At 39.2% G+C, this 23,862-nt stretch overlaps 1 protein-coding gene across 1 annotated transcript in view; it reads left to right on the top strand.

The window, feature by feature from the left end:
- The window catches only part of GALNT12 (polypeptide N-acetylgalactosaminyltransferase 12), a 47,089-nt gene extending 25,590 nt beyond the window's left edge, over positions 1-21,499 (top strand). Inside the window, exons 6-10 of the mRNA XM_027451830.3 lie at positions 251-427; positions 2,859-2,990; positions 10,147-10,260; positions 16,906-17,061; positions 19,726-21,499. Of these exons, the coding sequence (XP_027307631.2) occupies positions 251-427; positions 2,859-2,990; positions 10,147-10,260; positions 16,906-17,061; positions 19,726-19,863 (717 nt within the window). The 3' untranslated portion in view covers positions 19,864-21,499. The remainder of the gene's footprint in view (positions 1-250; positions 428-2,858; positions 2,991-10,146; positions 10,261-16,905; positions 17,062-19,725) is intronic.
- Positions 21,500-23,862: the final 2,363 nt, after the last annotated feature.

The following is a 23,862-nucleotide window of genomic DNA, read 5'->3' as shown; positions in this document are numbered from 1 at the left end:
TAGAGAAAATAAAACTAAGAAAAGGATAAAACCAGCAGTGTTACTCCCAGTGATCTGCTCTGAGTTCATGAGCAAGCAACTTAATCCACATTATTCACTAGATGAGACACAAAATTATTGCATGCGTTGCTTATAATACTCTGTGATGTTCTTGAGGAAAGTATTGTCCATGCAAAGGTGTGTTGTCCCTCTATCCTTGTGCTTACAAAAACTCAAAATTACTGGTGCACAATGTATATTCTTTGTTCAGATATGGCAGTGTGGAGGAAGTCTTGAGATCCACCCATGCTCACACGTAGGCCACGTTTTCCCCAGACAAGCTCCCTACTCACGGTCTAAGGCTTTGGCAAACAGCGTACGTGCAGCTGAAGTGTGGATGGATGAATATAAAGAGCTTTATTACCATCGAAACCCACACGCTCGCCTGGTGAGTTAAAGTCCATTGTTCTTGGAATTGGAGTTGAATTTCTTTTCAATGAAATAACTGATAATTTAACTAATGTTTAATGTGAAGGGCTTTTTAATATTTATTATTCTGAAACATTTCCCCAAACAGTGAATAAATGTATATAAAGTAAATCTTTAATTTCTTGGGAAAATTAGAAATTTGGTAAGTTGGGAAGGTGGCTAAACTTGTGACAATAATGGATGAATGAATAAATAAATGAAAGAATAAAGTTAAGCAGTTGATGCAAGAAAGGAGGAACTGTTTATCTTGAAATGTATGCTTCTGTGAAACAGGTGATCTGGTGATCCAAGATTCTATTGATTTAAAAAAATATATATATACATAAAATTGCAGAAGAGAAACACAATGCAAGTCAACACAGTTCAATAGGCAGTAGATCTTTAAGAGAACAGCTTGGTAATAATATTTAGTAAGATCACCGGTCTTGCGTTAATGGTGAAACTTTGTGTTGATGTAAAACAAAATGGATTTTCCCAAGTTTAATTTACTGTTGCACAACATTCAATTTAAATAAACAAACAAACAAAAATAAAATAAAATCAATGTTGAAAACATTAAGTTGATGAAAATCAATTCTGGGAACTCTGATGAAAATAATTTTATTGGAATGTTTGCAGTGTCTATTCTGTTAGGTGTTTGTTTTTTTTTTAAAGTTAATATTTGTATTTTCAGTGAAGAAGCAAATATGTTAATTGGTTAGCAAGATATTTCAGAAGATAAATAGTGTAAAATTTGAGTAGGTCAGAACAGTAAAGGAGTGTGCAAATTGGTAGCTCACTTATAAGAAGGGGCCTGTAGGCTGGAAGGCAGAAACAAGCTGTGCAGCACATGCTGCTGGACACCCACCTCTGACGACACCTGACCATAACTGAGAGACGAGACAGCGGGTTTCTGATATGTGAGTGTCCCGTATCCCAGCAGAAATGCCTGTGACACGAATATTCTTCAAATCACCATGTTTTTAAAAGAAGTGCTGGAGGAGACTGGGGGAAACTTTCTTTAGCTTCCACCTCGTGTTCCTTCAGATTAAACTGGGCAATTAGGTTATTATAGTCCATGTATTAGTAATAATTCTTTCAACTTAACATCATAAACTGCATTTAGGTTTTATCCTTGGAGTCTGACATTGAGAGAAGTATGGTTTTTGTGTATCCAGAGACTTTGGAAGTTCACAGGCAACACTAGCCTGATTCTGCGTGTCATATGCAAAGAGGAAACAGCAATACATACTGTCAGTTTTTCTTGTTAAGTTCTGGGTGGCTGATGCCTGTCGTGACAGAACTTTAAAGGTTATTTGCGTGCTAGTAACATAAGCTTCGCATATTGGCTTGCTTGTAACATGGTGGCTGTAAGCTGAGACTCTTGCATTTTTTTTTCATGTATCAAAGCTGCCACCAATGCGCTGTGGTTTCCATAATATTCTGTGCACCATAGGCTTCAACAGCTGAATTCAGAACCTTTTACTTCATCTAGCGCAAGCATGCAGTTCCAAAGTATAATGGAAAAAATGATTGATGCTAAGGCCGTGGAATCTGGTTCTGTAAAGTTTTGCTTTAAGTTTAATGTTCAGACCTTGGAACTAATATGTCATGCTGTTTGTTTATTCAAGCAGGCATCCCTGCCTCTGTTTTACATCTGCTTTGTGTTTTCAGTGATATTTCCACAGTTTTGAGAAAAGCAAATATATTTTTGGTGTGATAAAAGAGTGTGTCAAGTGACCTGCAAGAGTCTGGAGACTGCAAACAGTAAATCATGCCTGAGTGTCTGAATTCCCTAGTCAATATAAAGATAGATGTGGAAGATAGGCTTGAAAAGATGTGAACTGTGCTCCCATCTGTAGACAGGAGAAAGTCTACATTGAAGGTTTTTCTCTGAAGATCTAAGATTTCACACGCCCCCACCCAAAAAATACCCACGTGAATTTTGAAGTAATCCCTGGCAGATTTTACAAATCTCATCAGTTAAGTGGAAAAACATTTTTATCGGTAATTTACAAATGGATGATGGAATAATTTAAAATTCTCAAGATTCATTCACTGCTTTTGAGATTTTCAATTATCCAGCTAAAAGAAGTGTATTTTTCACTACACTTTCTCAGTTTCAGCAATCTGTATTCAGGGACTTCCTCACTTGCGGATATTCTGGAGTTTTCTCAGACTGACTGTCTTCTAGAACGTTTTAAAATTCTGTGTGCACCATTCCGGTTCCTTTTTTGTCAACATTTTACAAATGGAAGGATAATGAAATCAAGTGTAGCACCCAAACATGGGGATTTTTCCTGGTTAAAAGTCCTACTTATCACTTTAGCATACGGTTCCTAATAATGTATACAGATAATTTAAAAGGGAGCATCTGTTCTGGTTTTTTAATTATTATTTTTTTCTTTCAGGAACCATATGGAGACGTGACAGAGAGGAGACTCCTCCGAGAGAAGCTGAAATGTAAGGACTTCAAATGGTTCTTGGAGAACGTGTACCCAGAGCTTCATGTACCTGAGGACAGACCAGGCTTCTTCGGCATGGTATGTGGTGGCTGGGAATGGGCTTCCTTGCAATTCCCTGAGCTCTCCTGCTAATTCACTACGAAGGTATTTTTATGCCAAAAACAGTTCAGAAATTTGATAGAGTTTAGTTAGAATTGGTAGGCTTCAAAATGTGGTTTCTATCAGAATCTTTACATGAGGGGATACTATTTATAAAGGAGTTCTGTGAAAGAGTGGGAGAACTGGTAACATTGCCATGAACTACACCTTCAAAATGACATCTTGAGAGTGTTAAAGCAAGCAAAGGATGACGTTTTAATTTCTTGAAATGTTGCATAACACACACAAAAAAAAAAGAGTACTGAAGTATTTTGTTCAAGTTATCAATTTGAAAATAGACAGTGTGCCTTGACACATGTATTTGTATGTTTTATCTGATTAAAATTGATGATTGATCATACAGAACTCGCTATATCAAAACCAGTGTGTTAATTTTTAATCTGGAGGTCACTTCTGACCAGCATTGGTTCGTAAGCAATTTTTGTTGGCTCAATATGAGAATTCTCTTATTTTTTAAGAGACAACAACTTTCTATGCTATTTTCAACTTACAAATAAATACAAATTATAGCATCACGTATATTATGTTACTGTAATCTCATTTGGAAGGGATAAAGACAGATAATGAAGCAAATACTGTTTCCTCTGAAAAATCAACATATACCTGCTACATGTCATATCAGGAAGATGAGGCTGCACCTTTCTGCCTGGCAAAGATGTATAACATACCTCCCTGATTACACATGCCACATTGACTTTTAGGTACTTTTGTCGTATCACAGTCACTCTGCAAATCTAGCTAAGCTGCATTCCAACGCTGCTTCATCACATGCAGACAGTATCACAGCGGCCCTGGCTTGCTGTTGTCTGCACTCCAGTTACTCAGTTTCTGCTGGGTCGTCTTTGGAGGAGGGAAAGAGACTGATCATTGTGTGCATACGAAACAGATAGGAACCACATCTCCCTGCAGTCTTCTTTAATAGCTTTGTTACCTGTTGAATGAAAAAGATTCAAATAGGGAAACAGCACAGTTTCCCCCAGGGAGCTACATTTCCCTCTGGGTGAGCATCAGTCAGCAGCAATGTAGCAAAATCCACGAGGAGCCTCTAAAAGTGAAGCCACCCTGTTCCACTTGTCTCTGAGCTTGCACTAGAATTGGAAAAACTATGTGATCACTGGTAGGAAGGGTAGTATCCACTATTATCTAGCACCTCCCCTCTGCCTCCATCCTTCACCTGCCAAAAGAAACCCTAGACTCATGGTGGTGATAGCATTTCTCCCTTTTTGGGAAGGGAAGGGATTTGTGCAGTTCTTTCCATGATTAACTGTGTGTGTCATCCTCAAGAAAGGTGTCTAGGACAATACCTCGAAAAAATAATTCCTGTTCAGAGCTCCTGAAGGTATCAACAGGGTAATTTAGGTGTGCTCTATATATTTCTCTAAAAACAATTCGTAAATGCTGTCATCTAATTGTGAGCATAATGAGAATACACCGTTTTCTGGCAGGAAGAGTTTAAAATGTGATTAAAGTACAGTTATACTCTAAAAAAGTGACAGTACAAAAATGACACCTACTGATTCAACTGATTTGTAGATACTGAGTCCCATCTGCTAACTTCAATGAATCATTGATCGTGTTCTTTACTCCTGTGTTAGCTGTGTAGTGTTTTTTCGGTTCACAAAAATACGGTGTTTAAAAGTTTTGGCTTTGTTAACATCTCTGCTTAGCATGAGGTTATTTAATTGTTCAAAGAAATTGCCAAGGGAAACGGGGATTTCTCTCTTCCTTGAAAATCTTTACACTGAAATTGAAAATCTTTCTAAGATTACCCATAGGTCAGCCACAAAATAATGAAAGAAATGCAGGAATTGTTAAGTGGAACTCGGTGTCCTGCACTGGCAGCTAGACGCTTGTGCTAGCGTTTTTCTCTTGATACCTCGATAAATTTTTAAATTCTCTACCACGATTGGTTGTCTGATAATGTCTGCTGCCTACAACTTTATTCAAACATACAGATTTTTTTGAATATTTTTGCTTGAGTCATGATTACCTTCTTACAAACTACCTGAGGCATAGAAATGGGGAAGGGTATCTCACTAATAAAATTCCTATGCTTCATACCAAAAACATTTAGCAACAGTAAATCTGGAATGTCACAATGCTGCTTTCACTAGGTACTCTGAACGGAATCATACTTTGAGAAGTATTCATACAAATGAATATTACTTGTGTTCTTGTTTGTGATTTATTTATTTATTTATTTTTAATTTAAGTCAGATTTTTCTTTAAAGTTCCAGTGCTGGAACAGTGAAGTTCAAAATTTAAATTTTCCCCTTTTATATTATCTCAAACATTTGGAAAAAGTTTAAATTGGTGTATGAGATACCGACATTAGATACCATAAGGACAAATTCCATAAAAATATCTTAACAAAACTCCATTTGATCAAAACCTTTTCTCACATAGCATCTGTGCAGGAGCACCTTGTAAGTCCCTACTCACCATTTTCACTGAAGAGTAAGGAAAATTTGGAGAAGTCAATCTGGCTTCCCATCTGAACTCCCAGCACTGTTTAGCACAGTGGTATGGTGAAACAAAGCACGCTAGAAACTTTGAGAGCTCTTGCTGAGAGTGCAGGGAATTTCTTCCTGGGACACCTCAGCTGCCAGGTCATGGCCATAGTCATGGTCCATCTCCTTCCTTGGCTCAAGCCACCCGCCTTTTTAAAATATTTTTTAAGCTTTGGATAGATATACACATCCTTGGGCTCTGGAGTGCATGTGCAGCTCTGGAGCTCTGCATGGGCCAGAAATTAAACCTTTTGACTTTGATTCTGTTGGTGGTGGTTTGTTTTTGCAGGAGTGAAGTTGGTAGGCACCTAATGGGCTGAAATACCAAGATGTCAGTGTTTCTGGAAAGGCTCTCCTGTTTCTCTCTTTCTTTAGATTGGTTTGGCCATCCTTGAGTACGCAGCCACCAGCAAAGTCTGTGCTGTGCTTGTTCTTCGGTTGGTGTGGAGTCTTTAAAAGACCTGAACCCCACCTGTGCTCTGTGCTGATTGTCCATCTAGGTAGCCCAGGCTAGGTCTGCTCACAAACACTAGCTTTCAGTGGCTGATGTGGGCACCTCTATGAAGGGCTCTGAGCCACCTTGGGTTTAATATCAGCACTCTGACACTGCTGTACTGTGCAGTTATGTGAAAATAGGGGGACTGGACATTGCTGTGACCTTTTGCTGTTAGTGGTAAGTGGAAGTGCACAGCTACTTGAGCTTGAATTGGTACCTAAGATATTACCACTGACTAGATCTTGAGATTCAATACCCATCATAGGCAAGTATGCAGGATTTTGCATGGTCCAGGGGCATTTCCACCACTTTGTTGGCTGTGCAGTCTCTTAAAGCTTGAGACAGACTTTTTTTAAGGAAGCAGGAAAAATTCAAGTGTTTGATACTAATCTCAAGTGAACACAATACAGCTTGAGACGTGCTTGTATATTCTTGAGCTTCCTAGAGAGATCTCCACTTGCTGAGGTGAGCAGCTGAATTGCAACAACAGTGTCATATCATCAATTCATTCAGACAATCTTAGTTATCAATGTCGTACACGCAGTTCAGGAGTTAACAGAAATCTGAGGATATTACTTTTTTTTTTTTCTTTCCAAAAAGGTGATATGAAAATAGCATGCACTCAATAAAATCGTTCCCTGTGACTGCTGGAATTACCTTATTACCTTAGAGGTAAAAGTTTACGCTTGGTCAGTACCATGAAGTTGTTGGCTTGCTACAATTTCATGTCGTATTGTGTCACAGGATATTATCTGCCCATGCCAATAATGCATCAATACCAGTGCCACAGTGGAGGAATAAAGAGGATTCTCTTCTATTCTGTGGATGAAAAGGAAGGTTGGCTGTGCTCCACTGTCTGTGTTTATCAAATAGCATCCTGAAGTTTTAATGTAAAAAATCTGTTGTTGATTCAGTGCTTACAATCATATGAAATTGATTTTATCTTTTAAAATAATAATAAAAAAAAAAGGCCAAGAATTATTTACAGATATTGCTATAGTTATATGCAAGTGTTCAGAAATGTCTAACTACATTTCTACAAGTAGTGAAAGGTAAAAGTCTGAGCTGATTATGTCAGTAGTTGCTGTTTATTATCTATCCCAGCCTCCAAACAGGACAGTAGCTAATTGGCATTGTAAAGTAGACATGCAGTGTTTCACCACTAGACAAAGGTGGAGAAAAGGCACAGCCAGTAATACAGCACGGGCAGAACTTTTTAAAACTGAACTGTGTGTTTTAATGGCAAGGTGATCAACATTTTTCTTGCTTCTGTTTCTCTAATGCAGCATTCAGCAAAAGAATTGAGGTAAGTCATGGAGAAAATTTTGTTCTTATTGCATGACTTGTTTACAGTGGATATTGAAACAAAGATAGCTTCAGCAATGAATGGATGATTACTATTTTGATAGAACTACTGTATGTAAAAAGAACTTAAACTGTCTATTCTCATTTAACAAGAGAAACACTATTTTAACAAATTCTCCTAGACTTTTTTCAGCCTAGGAACAGACTGCTAATTTTTCAGCATAAATGATGTTGAGATCAGATTTTCAAATCTGATTACTTTCAAATCGTTGTCATCTCAGATCAGGTCATTTATCTATTTATCAGGTCATCTGCTATCCTCACACGTAAGGTCTAAAACATCTATTTGGTTTTCTGATAAAGTGTGGGTATGAAAGAATATCTACCAATCTGAGAAAACAAGCTAAAATAACCAGGTAGAAATGTGGAAATGTGGACCGTGTATGTTTAGGAATATGTCTGCATATATCACAAGTATATGTGCCTCAAAGAAGAAAATGAGAGAGCAAATGAGAGTAACGTCATATGAGTACAGAATGAGTTTTAAACCATCTGAAGTGGAGCTTACGCTAGTAGTCTTTTATACAGCTTTTTTTGTTTTTGTTTTTGTTTTGTTAGTTGGGCATCGTGTAACATGCATGGGAGAGCATTCTTGTGCCCAAGCTGTGGCGGTGCATGGCATTTTAAAATAAGTTATTTAAATTAAAAGCCACAAAAAGCACATGCTAGAGCAAATGCCAGGGAATGACAGTGAAGGGCACACACTTGGAGTGATAGCAAAGGCTTCAGGTTGTCTGGAAAGGCACCAAGGACAAGTCCTTTGCCATGATCATCTTCCTCCTGGAGTCAGTAGACTGTCAAGCAAAGTCATACATTACTAAAAATACTAACGAGAGACCTTCTGATCTTTCTTTCCTGTTTTTGGTTTTCTTTTTTTTTTGGTAAATGTAGTTCTTGCCTAGTGTTACGAAGGTAAATAAAGTGCCTCCTTTTGACAGCTCAGAATTGAGGTGCAATAGTATATCGTATTCCCATCAAACCAAGCAGTGTTGCCCGTAGAAAGAATGGCCAGAGGATTTATTTCACTTCTGGTGTACTTGGACGCTAAAAATAAGAACAAATTTTTATAATACGCAAAATTTGGATGTTCAATGAAACAACAAATTTGATGAAAAATTGCACCAAGTGCACAGTGATATCGTGTTCAGAAAGGAATTAAAAGGCAAAGCCTGCAGTCTTACATTTATACATTAGCCGAATTTATACATTTACACGTTAGTAGGTTTGCCAAAAGAGGTGGAAGACTGGGGGAAGGACGTGCAGGGGAAAAGGAGGTAAAGATTGCTCAGTGCAGGAGAACTGGCTGTCCCTGCTCTATCCTCCTGCTACTTTCTCTCTCTCTCCTATAACACGGCAGCTTCGTGGGCAGTCGTGGAAATCCTTCCCGTAGGCCTCCTTCAGGGAGCGGGAGGAAGACGAAGAGCCTCTAGCTCATCTTCATAGGACCAAGCCACCATGGAGGGCCAATGCACCATGTTTTTTTCTCCCTGCCCCCAGTATGTTCGTTCCTCCCGGCTTGGGCTCACAGCCAAAGCACACTGAGTGCTGGGAGCTGGCTGCTTGTCAGCAGGAGTGGGTACAAAGCAGTAGAAGGAAGACATCAGGTAGTAATAAAAATCGATGCTGGGGAAGTAAAATATATGTAGAACACAAGCATTACATTTTCTTACGTCTGTGGTTTGTTCTGCGGTGTGCTTGGGTCTTCTGGGGTTTAGTTGGTTGGATTTAGCCTTTCGTAATTCCTTTGTGTCTTGCTTTTTCTCTGAAGTAAGAATGGAGGATATAATTATGGCTACCAGTGAAGAGAAGTGAAATTGCACCCTGCTGAAGTAACTTCTGAAATTTGCTCTGCTTGTTCTTTTTGTCTGTGATATAATTACACCCAGTAATGGGGGCATTCAGGTTGAACGTGTGTTTACAAAACTTTTGTTCTTTGTTTTTAATTTGGTTAATTAGCTAATACTAGGATTCTGTAATTGTTATGGCATCGTTCCACTTAATTTCAGTTACCTTTGGCTTCTGAATACTTAAATGCAAACCCTTGTTAATTAGCCTGATTTTTTTTTTTAATGACGTAGCTTAATATTTTAAAATTTATGTAAAATGTATGTACGTATTTTGTCAGAGATCAACACTAGTAGTAAAGACCATCTAATATCATATCTAGTCTCTTCCAAAAGATAAACCTTACCTGTTTTCATGGTTTCTGGTCTTAAAATCTGACTGTCTGTTCAACCTCAAGAGGGTACTGGTGTACTTCCTAGAACAAATCAGTTTTACATCTCTTATTTGAAAAGCTGAGAAAAGTAGTCATCTTTTCATAAGCAAATTGAAGAAGTAGATCCTGGGTGATGGAAATTCAAGACGCAGCAGACTCTTCGTTCTGTATGTGTTGCAGGCTTGCTGGATTTCAACATAATTTGAAAGCAGGGAGTTGGATTTCAACATAGCTTGATGGTAGGTGATTCCTGCCCACTTCATTTGACACGGTGTCATTCCTAAGGGAAGCCATCGTGGCTAGCTGGCTCAGTGCCCAAAGTCAAGACAGTCCCAACAGTTCTATTTTGCCTTAGTCAGAGAGAGGTGTTGCTACCGGATCCATTTGAACCAGCTCTGGGATATAAACCTTACAGTCTAGCAGTATGGGTGTGAAGTGACTGCAGTGTATTTTCCTTATCTTAACATATTCTTTTGTTTTGATTAGCTGAAGAATAAAGGAATGGTCAACTTCTGTTTTGATTACAACCCTTCAAATGAACATGAAGTAGCTGGACACAGGGTCATACTGTATCCATGTCATGGGATGGGACAAAATCAGGTAAGTTTCATTTTTTTTAATGTTCATTTTGGCTAATACTATGGTTTTAATGTGAAAAGTATGGTAAAAAGCATTGCAATAGGGCCAAGAGAATATATTGCCACAGCGAGATGATCTTAGATCTAATTTTGATTCTCCCACTGGATGCTTTTAATTTCAATGTATCCTGAGGTCAGATATTCATAGTTCTAAAGATGTATCTCTCCAGACCAGGGAATTCATGAATACCTTAGTCATGCCTTTCTACAGAGCTCATTAGCAGGGGGTTAATAGCACAACAGTGCAGTTATCAGGCTTACAAGCCAGTGTTCATCTCCATCTGGTCTTGGACAGCAGACTGGCACATCTGTGATGTTTTGCCTGTTCATGTCACCAAAGCCCTTAATAACATTGCAAACCTCATCTAATTCTGCCTGTGTCTGTCACTGGCCTTTTCTTCTTAATACTTGTCTAACAGCACAAGAAGTTTGGAACAGCATCTTCTCCTCTATTCTCATCTGCAGAAACATCCTCCTGGGCTAGGACAATACAATCCTTGAGAATATGGATCCGTTCTAATGCTTTTTTGCTTTCTTGCTTTTTAAGTAATGAAGCTGAAAATGCTTGCTAGTATCTTCCTCCGTGCACATGGAAACTCTGTGCAAGTGGTTAGATATGATAGCCATCAAGCCCTTCACATAACGCCATGATAAAAGTGCCATGGGGCACCAAATGCCAATCTACAATGGCTGTTTTACATGGCTTTGAGTAGCCACCTTCTAAAATTAGCATTTGGTGTTTGGCATGTGGTGTATAACATACTTGGTTTTTGGCTTCAGACTGAGATTAGACTATCTGGCGTGTTCCTAGTGGGGAGGGGTGGAGACATACGTACTTTAAACAAGACCCTACATAACTGTGTGATGGTTTCAGTGGCTTAACTGCGTTTTTATGAAATTAATCCAAACATTTGTTTCGGAAAGGAAAAACAGGTTTGGAAAAGGACCAGAGATCTGTGGAAATAAGCAGTTTATCAGCTGGTTTTCTGAGCTCAGTTTTAAAAAATGAAAAAGCTTGAGGACTGAACACAAGTCTGTATTGAGGAGGAAGCTTTTAATATAAATTGCTTTATAAGTTAGGAAATAAAAACAACAGTCTGAGCGCTCTGTTTCTAATCGTAACTGAAGTAGATTTGTTTCTGCCAACAAGTTTATTGCCTTAAGTGGTAGAAGTATTGCTTGGTATTATTTATTAGTTTGTGTACTTTATGTCTTAACTTGCTTAAAGTTTCTGTCCTGGATGTAAAGATGAAGAGAAAGGGAGGAAGTGAATTGTGCAATATAAAAGCCAAAGTGTATCAATACTGACAGATGTATGTCAAGTATGTCAAGCAACACCAACCCATTTCACTCCCTCGGCTCAGCTTCCTGCCCAAGCTGAGCATGTCTCCCTACACCTATACAGAAGATGAATTAATAACAAGATAAGATAGTTAAGCCAGTTCCTTATCACAAAGTTGATTACATTCATAGACTGAGAAGTGTCTCATTTATGGGATTACCTGCTCACACACAAAAAGCATTCGCAGATTTGTTTTTTCTTGTATTACGGGGTAAAAGGTGAAGGCAAAAAAGTGCAATCTATAAGAAGAGTTCTTATGAGGTGACATTTTTGTAGTTATACTTCGCTTATCAAGCACTAAAAAACCTACTGAGTCCACTGTGAAGATACCAAATCGCTGGATTTTGATGCTCTCATGCCTCTCTGCTCACAGTGCGATGTGTGCAAGTACCTGTGCTGTGATACAGCGAGCACCAGACTGACAGCAGCATTGCTCTCTGTGCAATTACTGCTCCCTCTGCTGGCATCCAGGGAGCAGGAAGGAGGAGGAATGTAGAAGATACCCGGCTGCAATATAAGCCAACAAAAGCAAATATGAGATGACAGAAGAGAATTTCAAAGCCTGTTGAGGGAAGGCTATACATAGAAAACGGGCAAAACAATATTAGTGAAATTGGGAAAAAGGCGGGGAAGGGCTGATGGAAGCCAGGTTAAGGTGGGGCATGGTAACAGAGGGCAGAAGAAATATGGGACAGAGGTAAGACAGCAGGTATGACGCAGGGCATGTGTGACAGAGGAAGAAGCAATTAGGAGCTCTGCACAGTTAAAGTGAAAGAAGCAGGATAACTGGAGATTGATTTGGTGGAAGATGGTAGGGGGACTTGACTTGGAATCAGAGATAGCAGTTGGCAAATGGGGCCATGAGTAGGGTTGAAAGTAGTAGTGCTGTGACAAAAAGTGGACAGCAGGAAGAACTGTGAGTTTGGGAAAAGAAAGGAAGCTAAACTAAGATGAGATGTAGCAACAGGTGAGATGGGAAATGGGAGTCAGGATTCCTAAAGTTGCACCTCCTTTTTCTGGTTTACAGAATGCTTCTCTCCTTCTCTTTCACCATGGCCTATAGACAGTCATTCTTAATAATGACAGGCTGTTCTCAGTCTTGTGAGTTCCTTAGCTCAGCTCAAATCTCCCACGTGTACATCCACCACTTTAAGCTGATGGAACTGATGGTGATATGGACATCTCTAGTTTTATCAATGCTGAGGAAAGCAGCATGCTTCACCACAGAGTTTTGCAGGTATTTTCTAACAACAGGTAGCCTGTAACCTCTGTATCATCTTTGGAGGGGCATCTTCCATGCTGATCCTGAGCTCTTCCGCTTGCTCTCCTCCAGACTGCTCATGGCACTCCACTCTGTAGGGCTTTAGCAGCAAACCCTCACAAGCAAGTTACAACTCTGTCCCCTATGTCATGTGTCTCAGCTCCCATTTCTTGACATAGTGCTTTACCACTTTCCTTTCCACACTAGCTGGATCACAATCTTTCTCTAACTTCCTCGCTCTGTCTCTCCCCTCAGATATTCCTTCTACCAGTTAGTTCCCCACACCATGTCACATTTTACACCTTGTCACATCTTTCCTTTTCCCACTTAGCTCCCATTTTTTTCTCCTCTGTTTTTTTCTTTCTCATCCCTTCCTTCACTTGCCATGTTTGTTCCACCATTCACCACTTTCTTCCCCAGACAGTGATCATCACAGCTGAACATTCACACTATCTCGTGGTGTGCAGGGAGTGAACTTTATTCTCCAGCGTACAGCTCAGGAAAGCTATTCTCCAAAAACATTGTGGTAGAATTTAACATGAGTGTTAACTTGGCCAGCCATATGTATCTTACACTCCAGCGTGCCCATCCTCTGGCATGATACGCTAGTGGCAGCTGGCTGTTTATGTAGGAGACAACTGCAAAAGCTGTTTTCACTGAAAGCAGTTCTTCACTTAAGGTGACCTCTGAATATCTGTGTGCACTGTGGCAAGAGGAGAGAGCTCTGTGCTCTTGATTATTTATGAAGTCCAGTTCTTACTCTCATTTTATCTCTCAGTAAGTAAAACCACTCTCAGAAAACTGTCTGAGATCCTTGGTAATTTGTTGCTGTTTTGCCTTGAATCCAACTGAACAATGCCATGGCCTAAGGGATAGGGTTCCCTTTTGAATTGCTTTTTTATAAGCAGTAAGAAAACTGGTGGTGGTTTAAAATTTGTATATTCTTTACAGCAATAAGGTGAAGATATGATTGAGGTGATAGAAACTAAGTGCATATGGAAGAGAGGCAGAAAAATACAGCACTTTGGCTACTGAGAGCTTGCACCCCAGGCTATTGTGTGGTGGAAGTGTCTGCCCAGGTAGAGAAGAGTAAGGAGCTTTGAAATTGAAGACCAGAAAAGTCCATTGCATGGACTTTGCATACCTTCTTGGTATGGCTAGGAAGCTGGACAGAAGGACCAATGTGTGCTGGCAGAAAGCTTTCCTGATGTGGTAAGAGGACTGGTAACTACTGAGCAGTGTCTGACAATACCCCCAGGCTAGTCCCATCTGAGGCAAACAGGGAGAGACAAACAAAGAGCTTAGTGAAGCCCCTGGGTTTCCCTGAAAAGGGGATCAGACCTGGTAGGATCACTGCTGCTTCTTTCACCCAGAAAGTACCTGTCAAAGTGCAAACATCTACCAGTGTGCAGAAGAGCAGCAGGTAGCCAGACAGAGGGCTGAAAGTTTGGTCTCAGAGTCTGGTGTGGTAGCCACCATCCCGTGTACCAACATGCCCAGATGAAGCTGAGGCACGTCCTGCTGATTTCCCACTAGTGGCAGGCACTTGGTAGAAGGCCTCATCAAGTAAGGCCTAAGGACAGGGTGTAACACTTTTAAACTAAAAAAGGGTAGGTTTAGGTTAGATACAAGGAAGAAATTCTTCACTATGAGGATGGTGAGGCACTGGAACAGGTTGCCCGGAAAGGTGGTGGATGCCCCAAAGTATCCAAGGCCAGGTCGGATGGGGCTTTAAGCAGCCCGGCCTAGTGGGTGGCATCCTTGCCTATGGTGGGGACGGTGGAACTGGATGTTTTTTAAGGTCCTTTCCCGCCCAAACCATTCTATAATTTTAAGTTTCCCTGTGGCACTTAGTCTACCAGCTCTCTGAAGGAAAGAGATGCAGTAAGGCCAGTAGTTACTGGGCCACAGATTAATTTGAAAATGTTGCTTTTCTGTTCATAGAACGCACAGAGCAAGGAAAGAGAATTTAAAAAGTCCTCTTCCTTTTGAGGAGGAAGAGATTTACCTGATGTGTTACTGGAGCTTGAAAAAGCCTGAAGCCAGAAGAATTTATTCCGTTTGAAGCAGTATAGGTAGGGTAAAGAACTGTATAATCATTAGGCAGGGAAACACATGTACTTGGTTGTTAATAATATAACCCCAATCCTTAGTGTTACCCAGCAATTAACCATTTTTTAGCTTTTCTCTTCCAAAATCTGATGCAAGACCTTGAGATGTTACTCAGGAAAGATGTTAATAGTAAGAATTGCTCTGCCCTAGTAGCTGCACCATCTACTCTTGGTATATCTGGTATGATCAGCAGCTTGCAGGCTTTCACTAATGTTCAATGCCATTTGCTCATTGTGGTGCCTGAAGAAGCAGGATCTTTGTGTGCTAATCAGATACCAAACTTGTGTAATAGTCATTAAAGGATAGGGAGCAACCATGCTTGTTGGGGTAGAAAATAAAACATCAGGTCGATGTTATCACATTTGACTTGTGTTATGCCAGAAACGTGTCATCATTATCAAATGTTATAAAGCAGTTTAGGTCATAGGAGTAGGTCCGAGCAATATTTTTCAAGAGGAAGTCAAAGTCTCCTAGATGCAATGCCAGGTGGTAGATTTCAAGCTTGAAGTTGCTTTTCAAAACACTTTTATTTGTGGCTTGCTATATACGAATGGTGGTGAAAATGTTAGTGCAGGGGGATCTCTTCCATTACTACCCCCAAAACAGCCATGAAGCTCTGCAAGCAGTGGGCAGCATTTGCTTGTGTACAGCTGCAACTGCCATCTCAGGAGAGAAGTTCCTCCATAGGAGATTTCTTTAAATGGGTACCACCAGTTTAGTCTAAATCGGAGCTCTGGCACCTGGAACTGGATGTTTGCAGACTTGGTAATCACGTAATCATATTTACATGAAAAGTGTCTTTCCAGTTTCTCTTTCAAGGCTAGTTATCTTCTGGTTATTAAGGATGGTTCGGTGGTAAGTTCAAGTATATATGTTTCTAAATTGTTATAGCCCCCTTCACACCACTCTTTTTACAATCTCTTTCTCCAGGGGATAAGCAAAACAAAAGAGGATCCCTTCTCCCCCTCATCCTTTTATTGCTTTCCACTAATGCGGCTATACTATTGGAAACAAGCAATTTTCTGATGTGCATAAACCTCTTGTCTACCCTACTGAGTATAATCTAAATCAGTTCTAAACACACATCCGTGCACTATAGTCATCTGAATTATTTACAAGCATGCTAAATACAAACAACTCTCATACTCTGCTATCCCCTTTAATGAAGTCCAAAATTTGGCAACTGTCCATGATAAATATAAAAATTTTAAGGAAGGTTTCTACCATAATTGCTGCAGAAGCCTGTGTTTTAGGGCACGTTCAGAACATCTCTGTAGAATATTGTACAATAAGCAAAGGCCATAAATTGTCTTTATTAAAGTTCTTCTCATGTTTAAAGGCATCTGTAGCTGATTTGCTCTGATTATCTTAAAATGTCATATAATAAAATGCTCATCACCATGCATCCTCAGTTCTTTGTAACCAGAAATGAACCTTGACCAAACTGCACTTGAACTGTCCAGTGAGCAGCTCCTTAATTAAAAGTAACATTATTTTAGTGACAGCTGAATTAAGAAGGTATAATGTCAGGGTATAAACTGGTTCCTGTCCTACTTTTAAAGGTGGGTGAGAATGTGAAAGTAAAATATTACAATCAAAGTTTGCAAGTTATTAGTTAAAGTTGGAGTGTCTGTTTTCCAGTGCATTTATTCAGCATTTCATGTGTTTTAAGTGCTACCAGAGTAAATCAGTGCTGTGGTGAGATTGATTTTCTATAAAATAGTAAACAAAGAACAACAGTGAAGGCTCCTTGAATATCTTTGGTAGAATTTCTCTCCACAATAGCAACTTTAATATGTGAACTTAATTATAGTACCTTAGCATGTTTTCCGTATAAACACTTGCTTATATGAAATTAGTGTTGTCCCCTGTTTCTTCTCTTGCATTTGTAGTTTTTTGAGTACACATCCCGTAATGAAATACGCTACAACACACGACAGCCAGAAGCCTGTGCAGCAGTTGACACAGGGACTGACTATTTGACAATGAACTTGTGTAAAGAAAATACTCCTGACATTCCTGAAAACCAGAAGTTTGTTTTCAGAGAGGTAAGTGTGCCCATTTGGTTTTAGGTTTGTTTTCTGGGAGGAGGGAATGGAAGAAAAATTGTTGATTTTGGGGGGAGGGGATGGGATAAAAACGGTTGTTTGTTTTGTTGGTTTATTTTTTTTCTTTTTATTTTACTGTCTACAAATTATGCAGGCCACAAATACTCCTGTGTCTGGAGTGGGATTGTATTTAGATAGAATATTGTTCCTAGAGATTTATGACTGTCTTGGCTTTTAATATCTAAACTTAGAACAGGGTAGCAGCAGAATACAGATAAAGAATATCCCAGTCATAAAAGAGCAGAAAGACAAGGAAAGAAAGCACCCTTTAACCCCAGAGGAATCAAGAAAGTTGAGACATCTCTTTGTCCTGTGCTTTCAGTACTTCCCAGTGCTTTCAGTGGACTTCTCGGTTCTTCCTCACATCCTGCTCGTACTGTCTTACCCTGAGAACCGAAGTGCTTCCATACCCCTTCCCGAGCCAGTCTTGTGGATGGCCTAGTTTTGCTCTCCTTTCATTGACATCTCTTACTTTCCAGTATTTTCACCACCCCTTCTGCAAACAATCTGTCTTGACCCTCCTCGTGAGCACAAGAAGTCCCCTCCGAGCTTCTCAGAGTGATGTGATGCAAGTTGTATAACTTGATGCCCCATCAAAAGCTACCTTCTGTCTGTACCATGAACACATCTTACTGGCTGTGGGGACTCAGCAAATCTATACTTCTCTTCTTCCACCTTAATGCCAGTTCCCAAAGAGGAGAAATACTGCAAAGTACGGAGTATATTAATAAACATAACGTGATACTAGAAAACCTCATGTTTAGTAGGTTTTAATCTCCAAATAGTTCCTGAATGCCTCAGAGAAAATAAATTGCATGAAAAATGGTGGCCTTGGACAGCTTCTGGGGTGTTATTATTCGGCTAAAGGAAAAGGTCACATAATATATCAAAATGGTATATTTACATAATGTATCTACATAACGCATCTAAATTCTACAGGCTTCACAGCTGACAAGTTCATGCCCAGATAATACCCCCGGTGATGGGTGGCAGAGTAAATTTTAAAGAAAAATGTGAAAACTACTGTCTGTCCACTGAATCTAGTCTATGCTGAAGCTCACAGTGATACTACTGAGTAAAACAAAATATTTAAAAGGCAGGCTTGAGAAATGATGTTTCATTTTTAATGTTGACTTCATAAAGTTTTTCAAGGTCATATGTGTTAATCCCTGAGATGACATATTTTGAATGAATTTAGTCATGTCAGGGAATGACTAAGAAAACACAATCTTGGAATACATCTGTTTCCACTGCATTCCTAGCCATTAACTTATAAAATAATTCCTTAAGTTTCAGATGCTAAATCCTCTTTCTTTCTCATGACCGCTTTCTTCTTCTGTGTGATTTGAATCTGCTGCTCTGCACTGATTCCTCTTCTTCTGGTACATTTGATCAGAATCACTGTTTCCCATGTTTCAAGGCAAGTAGAGGGACAGGTATCAGTACTGCATTTCTCTTGCTCTGTGTAGAGAAGTGTCAGGCACTAGCAAAGTTGTCCTTACAAAAGTAACAGAGACGGAGCATCATCAAAGATTTGAACAGCCTTCCCAGCTGCCTGGCCAGAATTATGTTCTTCCTGGCACCAAGTCAAAAGCAAGTGAGGCAGATATAGATTAGTCCACTCAAAAATTTGAGTTAATCACAGATGGAAACAGGAAAGTCATTCAGCAGCTAAGCCTGTGAGCAAACCCGTGAGCAAGCACGCACCACTGGCTGTCAGAGGCTGTGGTGCAAGGTGCCGTTTGTGCAACATTGCTGATGCCTGAACAGCAGACTTTCAGAGGAGTCAGGCTTACACTCCTAAGCAGGCTGTTGGCATTTTTCTTTCAAAGCTGTCAGAGGCTTTGGGAATAGGTGTGGAGATGTCACCTGGGCCAAGAAAGGCCCTGGGAGCACAGCTGTTCTCCAAAGTTGGTACGCCGCCTTCTTGCGACTCTCTTAGTTGACAGGGCTCCCAGATTGGAGCAAGCTATAGGAACTGGAGATAAAAATGTTTTTGGAGAGCACCATAATAGGAGGGCCTGAGGGCTCAAATAATGTTCTTTGGGGAACCTGACTGTTGGGGCCAATCAGACCTTACACCTAGTGAGGCAGATGTGCTCTCCTCAAGCAAAGCAAGCTGACTGCACAGAGATTAGCAGGCAAGAGGTACGCTTAGAAATTTTTGCCTTTTCCACCAGAAATATATCCTCTAAAGAAAGGGCAATTTTCGTTTTGCCAAAAATATATCCGGTGTATACAATTAACTGGCATTTGAATTTTACTTGCAAAGTATGCAATAAGTTGGTGAATTTAGGTAACGCATGTATTTGGCTTTAGTTTTCTCTGCCCATATTCTGATGCAGTAACAAAAGGGAATGAAAGGGAGCTGAGCGAGCTTATTCTTTACAAACTTAAATGTCAAGACACAAATTAAGTTTAGAAGTGGGGCCTTTTGATAAGGTTTTAGAGATTCTCAAGTTAGGCATTTTGGATTCACTGCATAGCTCATGAGAAGGTATATGTGATATTTATTGTGAGTGCTTTCTGTAACTTTTAAAATACATTGGTGTGTTTGTAATTTTTAAGACCCAAAAAGCAAAAAATTATTTCTCTCTTTTGCAGGATGGTACTTTGTTTCATGTACAAACCCAGAAGTGCTTACAAGCAGAGTCGAACTCTTACAATGGTAATCCAGCACCAGTATTACGACCGTGTACTGATTCAGAATACCAAAAATGGTTCTTCAAAGAAAGAAGTTGATCCAGATGTCATCTAGTATATAGCTGAATATGAAAATGTTCTCTTCCTAGTCAGCAGATAGTCAGCCTTTTGAAAATTACATAAGTGATATATTTTTGTATGAAAAGAAGTGTAATTAGTTTACAAGCATTGAATTTTGTTTTCTGGAGCATTAAAAGGCACTAAGCATCGAGAACTACGTGAAGTAAGTACTGTGGCTGTATCATGCCACAGAATCTGCTCCTCTTCGGTTCCCTGTATTTGGCAGCTACATAACTGTTTTTGAAGTGTCTTAGATCCTTTTTCACAAGTGACAATATATTTTTTAATCTACTGTGTGAAAGGCAGTCAAAATAATTGCACTAATGTTATCTGCCAGTAACTAAAATGTTTATTTTTCTACTAAAGCATTCTGCAGTTGTGCCTTTTAACAGATGCTGGTTAATAATTCTCCTTGTCTTTTTAATACCAAGAGGGTAAATGTAGGCCAGATTCTGACCCTGAGTGGCTATAACAGACCCCTCACTGAAGACTGTGGGTTTGCACATGAAGGCTGAGAAGGTCTGCATGTTTTTGCACAAATAAAAATCGAGAAGCATACAGATTGCACATGCTTGACAATACTATACGTTAAATGTTGAGACAATTTCAATTCCTCATGGCACTTGATTAGATTCTGATCATGCTTAAGTCTGATTTTGGAGGAAAATGGGAATTTTCTCATCTTTATTAATTAAGGCAACAACATTTAAAGGTGATGCTCTGTTTAGATATAAATGGATCTAGCTGTGCAGCTAGACTGCACAACTTACTTTAACGTTATGTGGATTTTCAACCTGTAAGATCAGACCTAGCAATAATTCTTTTGACGTAAGAGGTTTGTTTCAAATTTAAAATTACAGAAAAAAAAATCTAAGAAATTAATATTTTAATTAATTTGTAATTGTGTAAATGGCTTTTTAAAATGAATGGGTAAATAAAAAAAAATGCTTTACAAGTAATTGATAGGATATGCAGCTGCTATTAATTCAAAAAAAAGAGGTCTTTAGATATAACTTGCATTTTGTCTGGGAACTCCTTTTCTGATAACTTGTTTATGGTAACGCATACAGTCCTATTGAAAACACAGGGTTTAATTTGCACCAGTACAAGATGTTTTTAGCTGTGGTGTTGTAGGGTCTGCTTTACCCATTCAGACAAGGAGTAAGTATAGCTATATATTTGGTCATTGACCATTATCATTAAAATGTTGATTAAAAGAGTTTCAGCTCATGAGGAAGGTGTCCTTATGTCAGCTGGAGGTATATTTTATGCATAGAAGCATGAAGATTACAACCTTTTTTCCCCCAGAAGTCTGGGCATCTGTTCTGGTTAGTTTTAGATTTCTTCCATTATTTGTCTTTGTTCTTGTTTTCTATATGAAATGTACAGACCTTTCTTTGAATTTTCATAAACTCATGTCATTTTGGCATATCTATTTATATGATTAGGGTGTGGGGGGAGGGTTTCTGCCTGTAGAGGATGCCTATGGAGGTTCTTCCAAGATCTGTCTAAAACCCTGTAGATGGAATGTTTTTTGAAGACCTTCAAAGATCTGTCTCTGTGGGTTGGACTGATGAAACTGATGTTAGAACTAATAAAATATTTTGTGACTCGATAGAGTGGCAACTGTCTTTATAACTCTTTTTTTTTTTTTCATATGGTCAGTGGTTTTCTTTTAACCCTCTCTCTGATCTCTTAGGCTCTGATCCCTGCAGCACTTGGTAGAAGACAGCTTTATTTTATGCTCTCTCAAGTTCCCATTACTGAACTCATTAATGCTTTTGTTCACCTGCTAGCAGCAACTGTGTTCAGTTTGTGGAGCCACAAATCAAAGCTGGGTGTCTGCATGAGAGAGCTGTTAGAACTCCTCCAACACAGCAAGGTTTTTCTGTTCATTTCTGTTTTGCCTTCGTGACTGTTGATTGCATTACATTAATAAGTTAATGAAAGCCCAGCAATTACACTTGTAGGCAAAACTCTCATTGACCTTCAAGGTCAATGAGGTTTTCTTAGTTTTGAGACTTCCGGATTTTATCAGCAGGTGTTCGTATGCAAATGAAATCTAGTAATTGGAAATTGTTTTCTGTACATCTTGCTACTCTGCATTTTTTTGGAGGGAAGTACTGATGTTCTGGGCTTCTAGTTGTATGCAACTGAGCTGTTTTCTCCTGCACCAGCAAACCTGCTAGCCTGGGTTAAATATTTGCTAGAAAAACATGCTTATGTTTAGTTCAGAAGCAGTCACTGAATGTAGTAACATCACCAGCTTGCTCCATGTATGTTGTTGGCCCTTTAGTCCAGCTACTTCATGCTTTTCTCCTTGATACTTTTCTTCTTGTCAACTCAAAGGAATTGTATTAATGTCTGGCTTCAGGTTTGGAGGATGAAGGAATCGATCGAGTGTCTGATTCACAATGCTCGTTTTCAAACTTCCTCCTGCAGGAGGTTGGGGCCATCTGCTGAGGAACACACTGTAGACTTGGGGTTTCTCAGTAAGGAAGGCACTGGATGCCTCAGAGAACCAGAAAAATTGGAGGACTTAGTCACAAATTCGCACTCCATCTGGTTCTGGCCTCCTAAGGCTCTTTTTGAAAAAGAGAGATGAGGAGTTTCCACTTTATCTAAAACATCAGGCAGTAGTTCCCCCATTTCTTAGTACTCATCTTTTATGTTTAAAGACATGCTTTTTTATGCTTTTTTTTGTCTTTGCCACTAATGTTGTGAAGCACCCATTAAAGCAAAACATACAATTCAAGCTTATTGATAAACTTATATTAAAATAATGGGATACTGGCACTGCAAGCAAGGAAAGCTCAAGTGTTTTTCTTTCATTTTGTACTATCAAGTTGTTAAAAAATAAATAAATAATTAATACAAAATAAAGATGAGCTAGTCAAGTTACGCCAAGAATGTATCATCCCAGCACGCTGTTTCTGTATACAATTTGAAGACTGATACATAGAAATCCGTCTTCCAAATGGATTTTAATTCCTTCTTCATTGTCTAGTGGTAAATACAACCTCTCTGATGTCTACTGCCATTTTTTGGATATAAGGGATCAGCTTGATGTGTTCTCCCAGGTTTCTTCCCTTCTCTTTTTTTTCTGGTGTTCCCTGGACATCCCTAGAGATGGGTCATATTTGGCACAGCGGAGGCACAAAAGATTAAACCAGAAGTATTTCAGAAAACTGAACTGTGCAAAATACTATCCCAATATTCTGTTCTAGATGCATCTTGTGAGAGGAATATAAATATGCAAAGATTTTTTTTAACTCTTAAAACAAAATACCTGGTGATAGCAAATGCACTCTTATACCCAATTCTTTATTATACATTTTTGAACTCTTCAGGTAAGTATTTTTGCTGGTGTTTTGTTTGTTTTGAATTATATATGTTTTCATTCTTCTATAGTTCTTTCATTTAAGCATTTTGGGTCTTTGACATGGCCAAGACCTTACTGGATTTTTTCCTTCAAGAAAAGACAGGACATAAACCTCCTTTCTAAGAAATAAAATAAACCACTAAAACCTCTGTATGCACAGTATTGGCTGAACCTTTATGATGGAGGATTGTTGCAGCTTGCACAATCACTCTGGAACAGCAGTTGTCATTGTATGCACATAGGTCAACATGGATTGGAAGCAGTATTTCTTGCTAGCTCTGCTGAAACAAAGACTTGAAACTGTGTTCAATTTTTTTGCTATATTTATAGGAAGTGATAAGATCTATTTGACGGAGAAATTCCTGTTGGTAACGCTGATGGAATCGTGCTCCTGTTTCCTACGTCTGGAAACACCGGCAGATACACAGCGATACTGCTGGTAATTCAAAATCTGATGTTGTAATTTCATTTGGCTGTCTTGGCAGATTAATTTGAAGTTGAGCTTTGTTCTGATACTTTGACAGAATGACAGCAATCAAGATGTCTAGAGAGACGGTAGGGTTAGGATCGCACAGCTGTCTGTGTACAGTTAAAAC

Source organism: Anas platyrhynchos, chromosome 2 (genome assembly GCF_047663525.1).
Source record: "Anas platyrhynchos isolate ZD024472 breed Pekin duck chromosome 2, IASCAAS_PekinDuck_T2T, whole genome shotgun sequence".
Classification (NCBI taxonomy): Eukaryota; Metazoa; Chordata; class Aves; order Anseriformes; family Anatidae; genus Anas; species Anas platyrhynchos.
The sequence above is the reverse complement of the archived record's forward strand: the minus strand, read 5'-3'. Positions and strand labels throughout refer to the sequence as shown.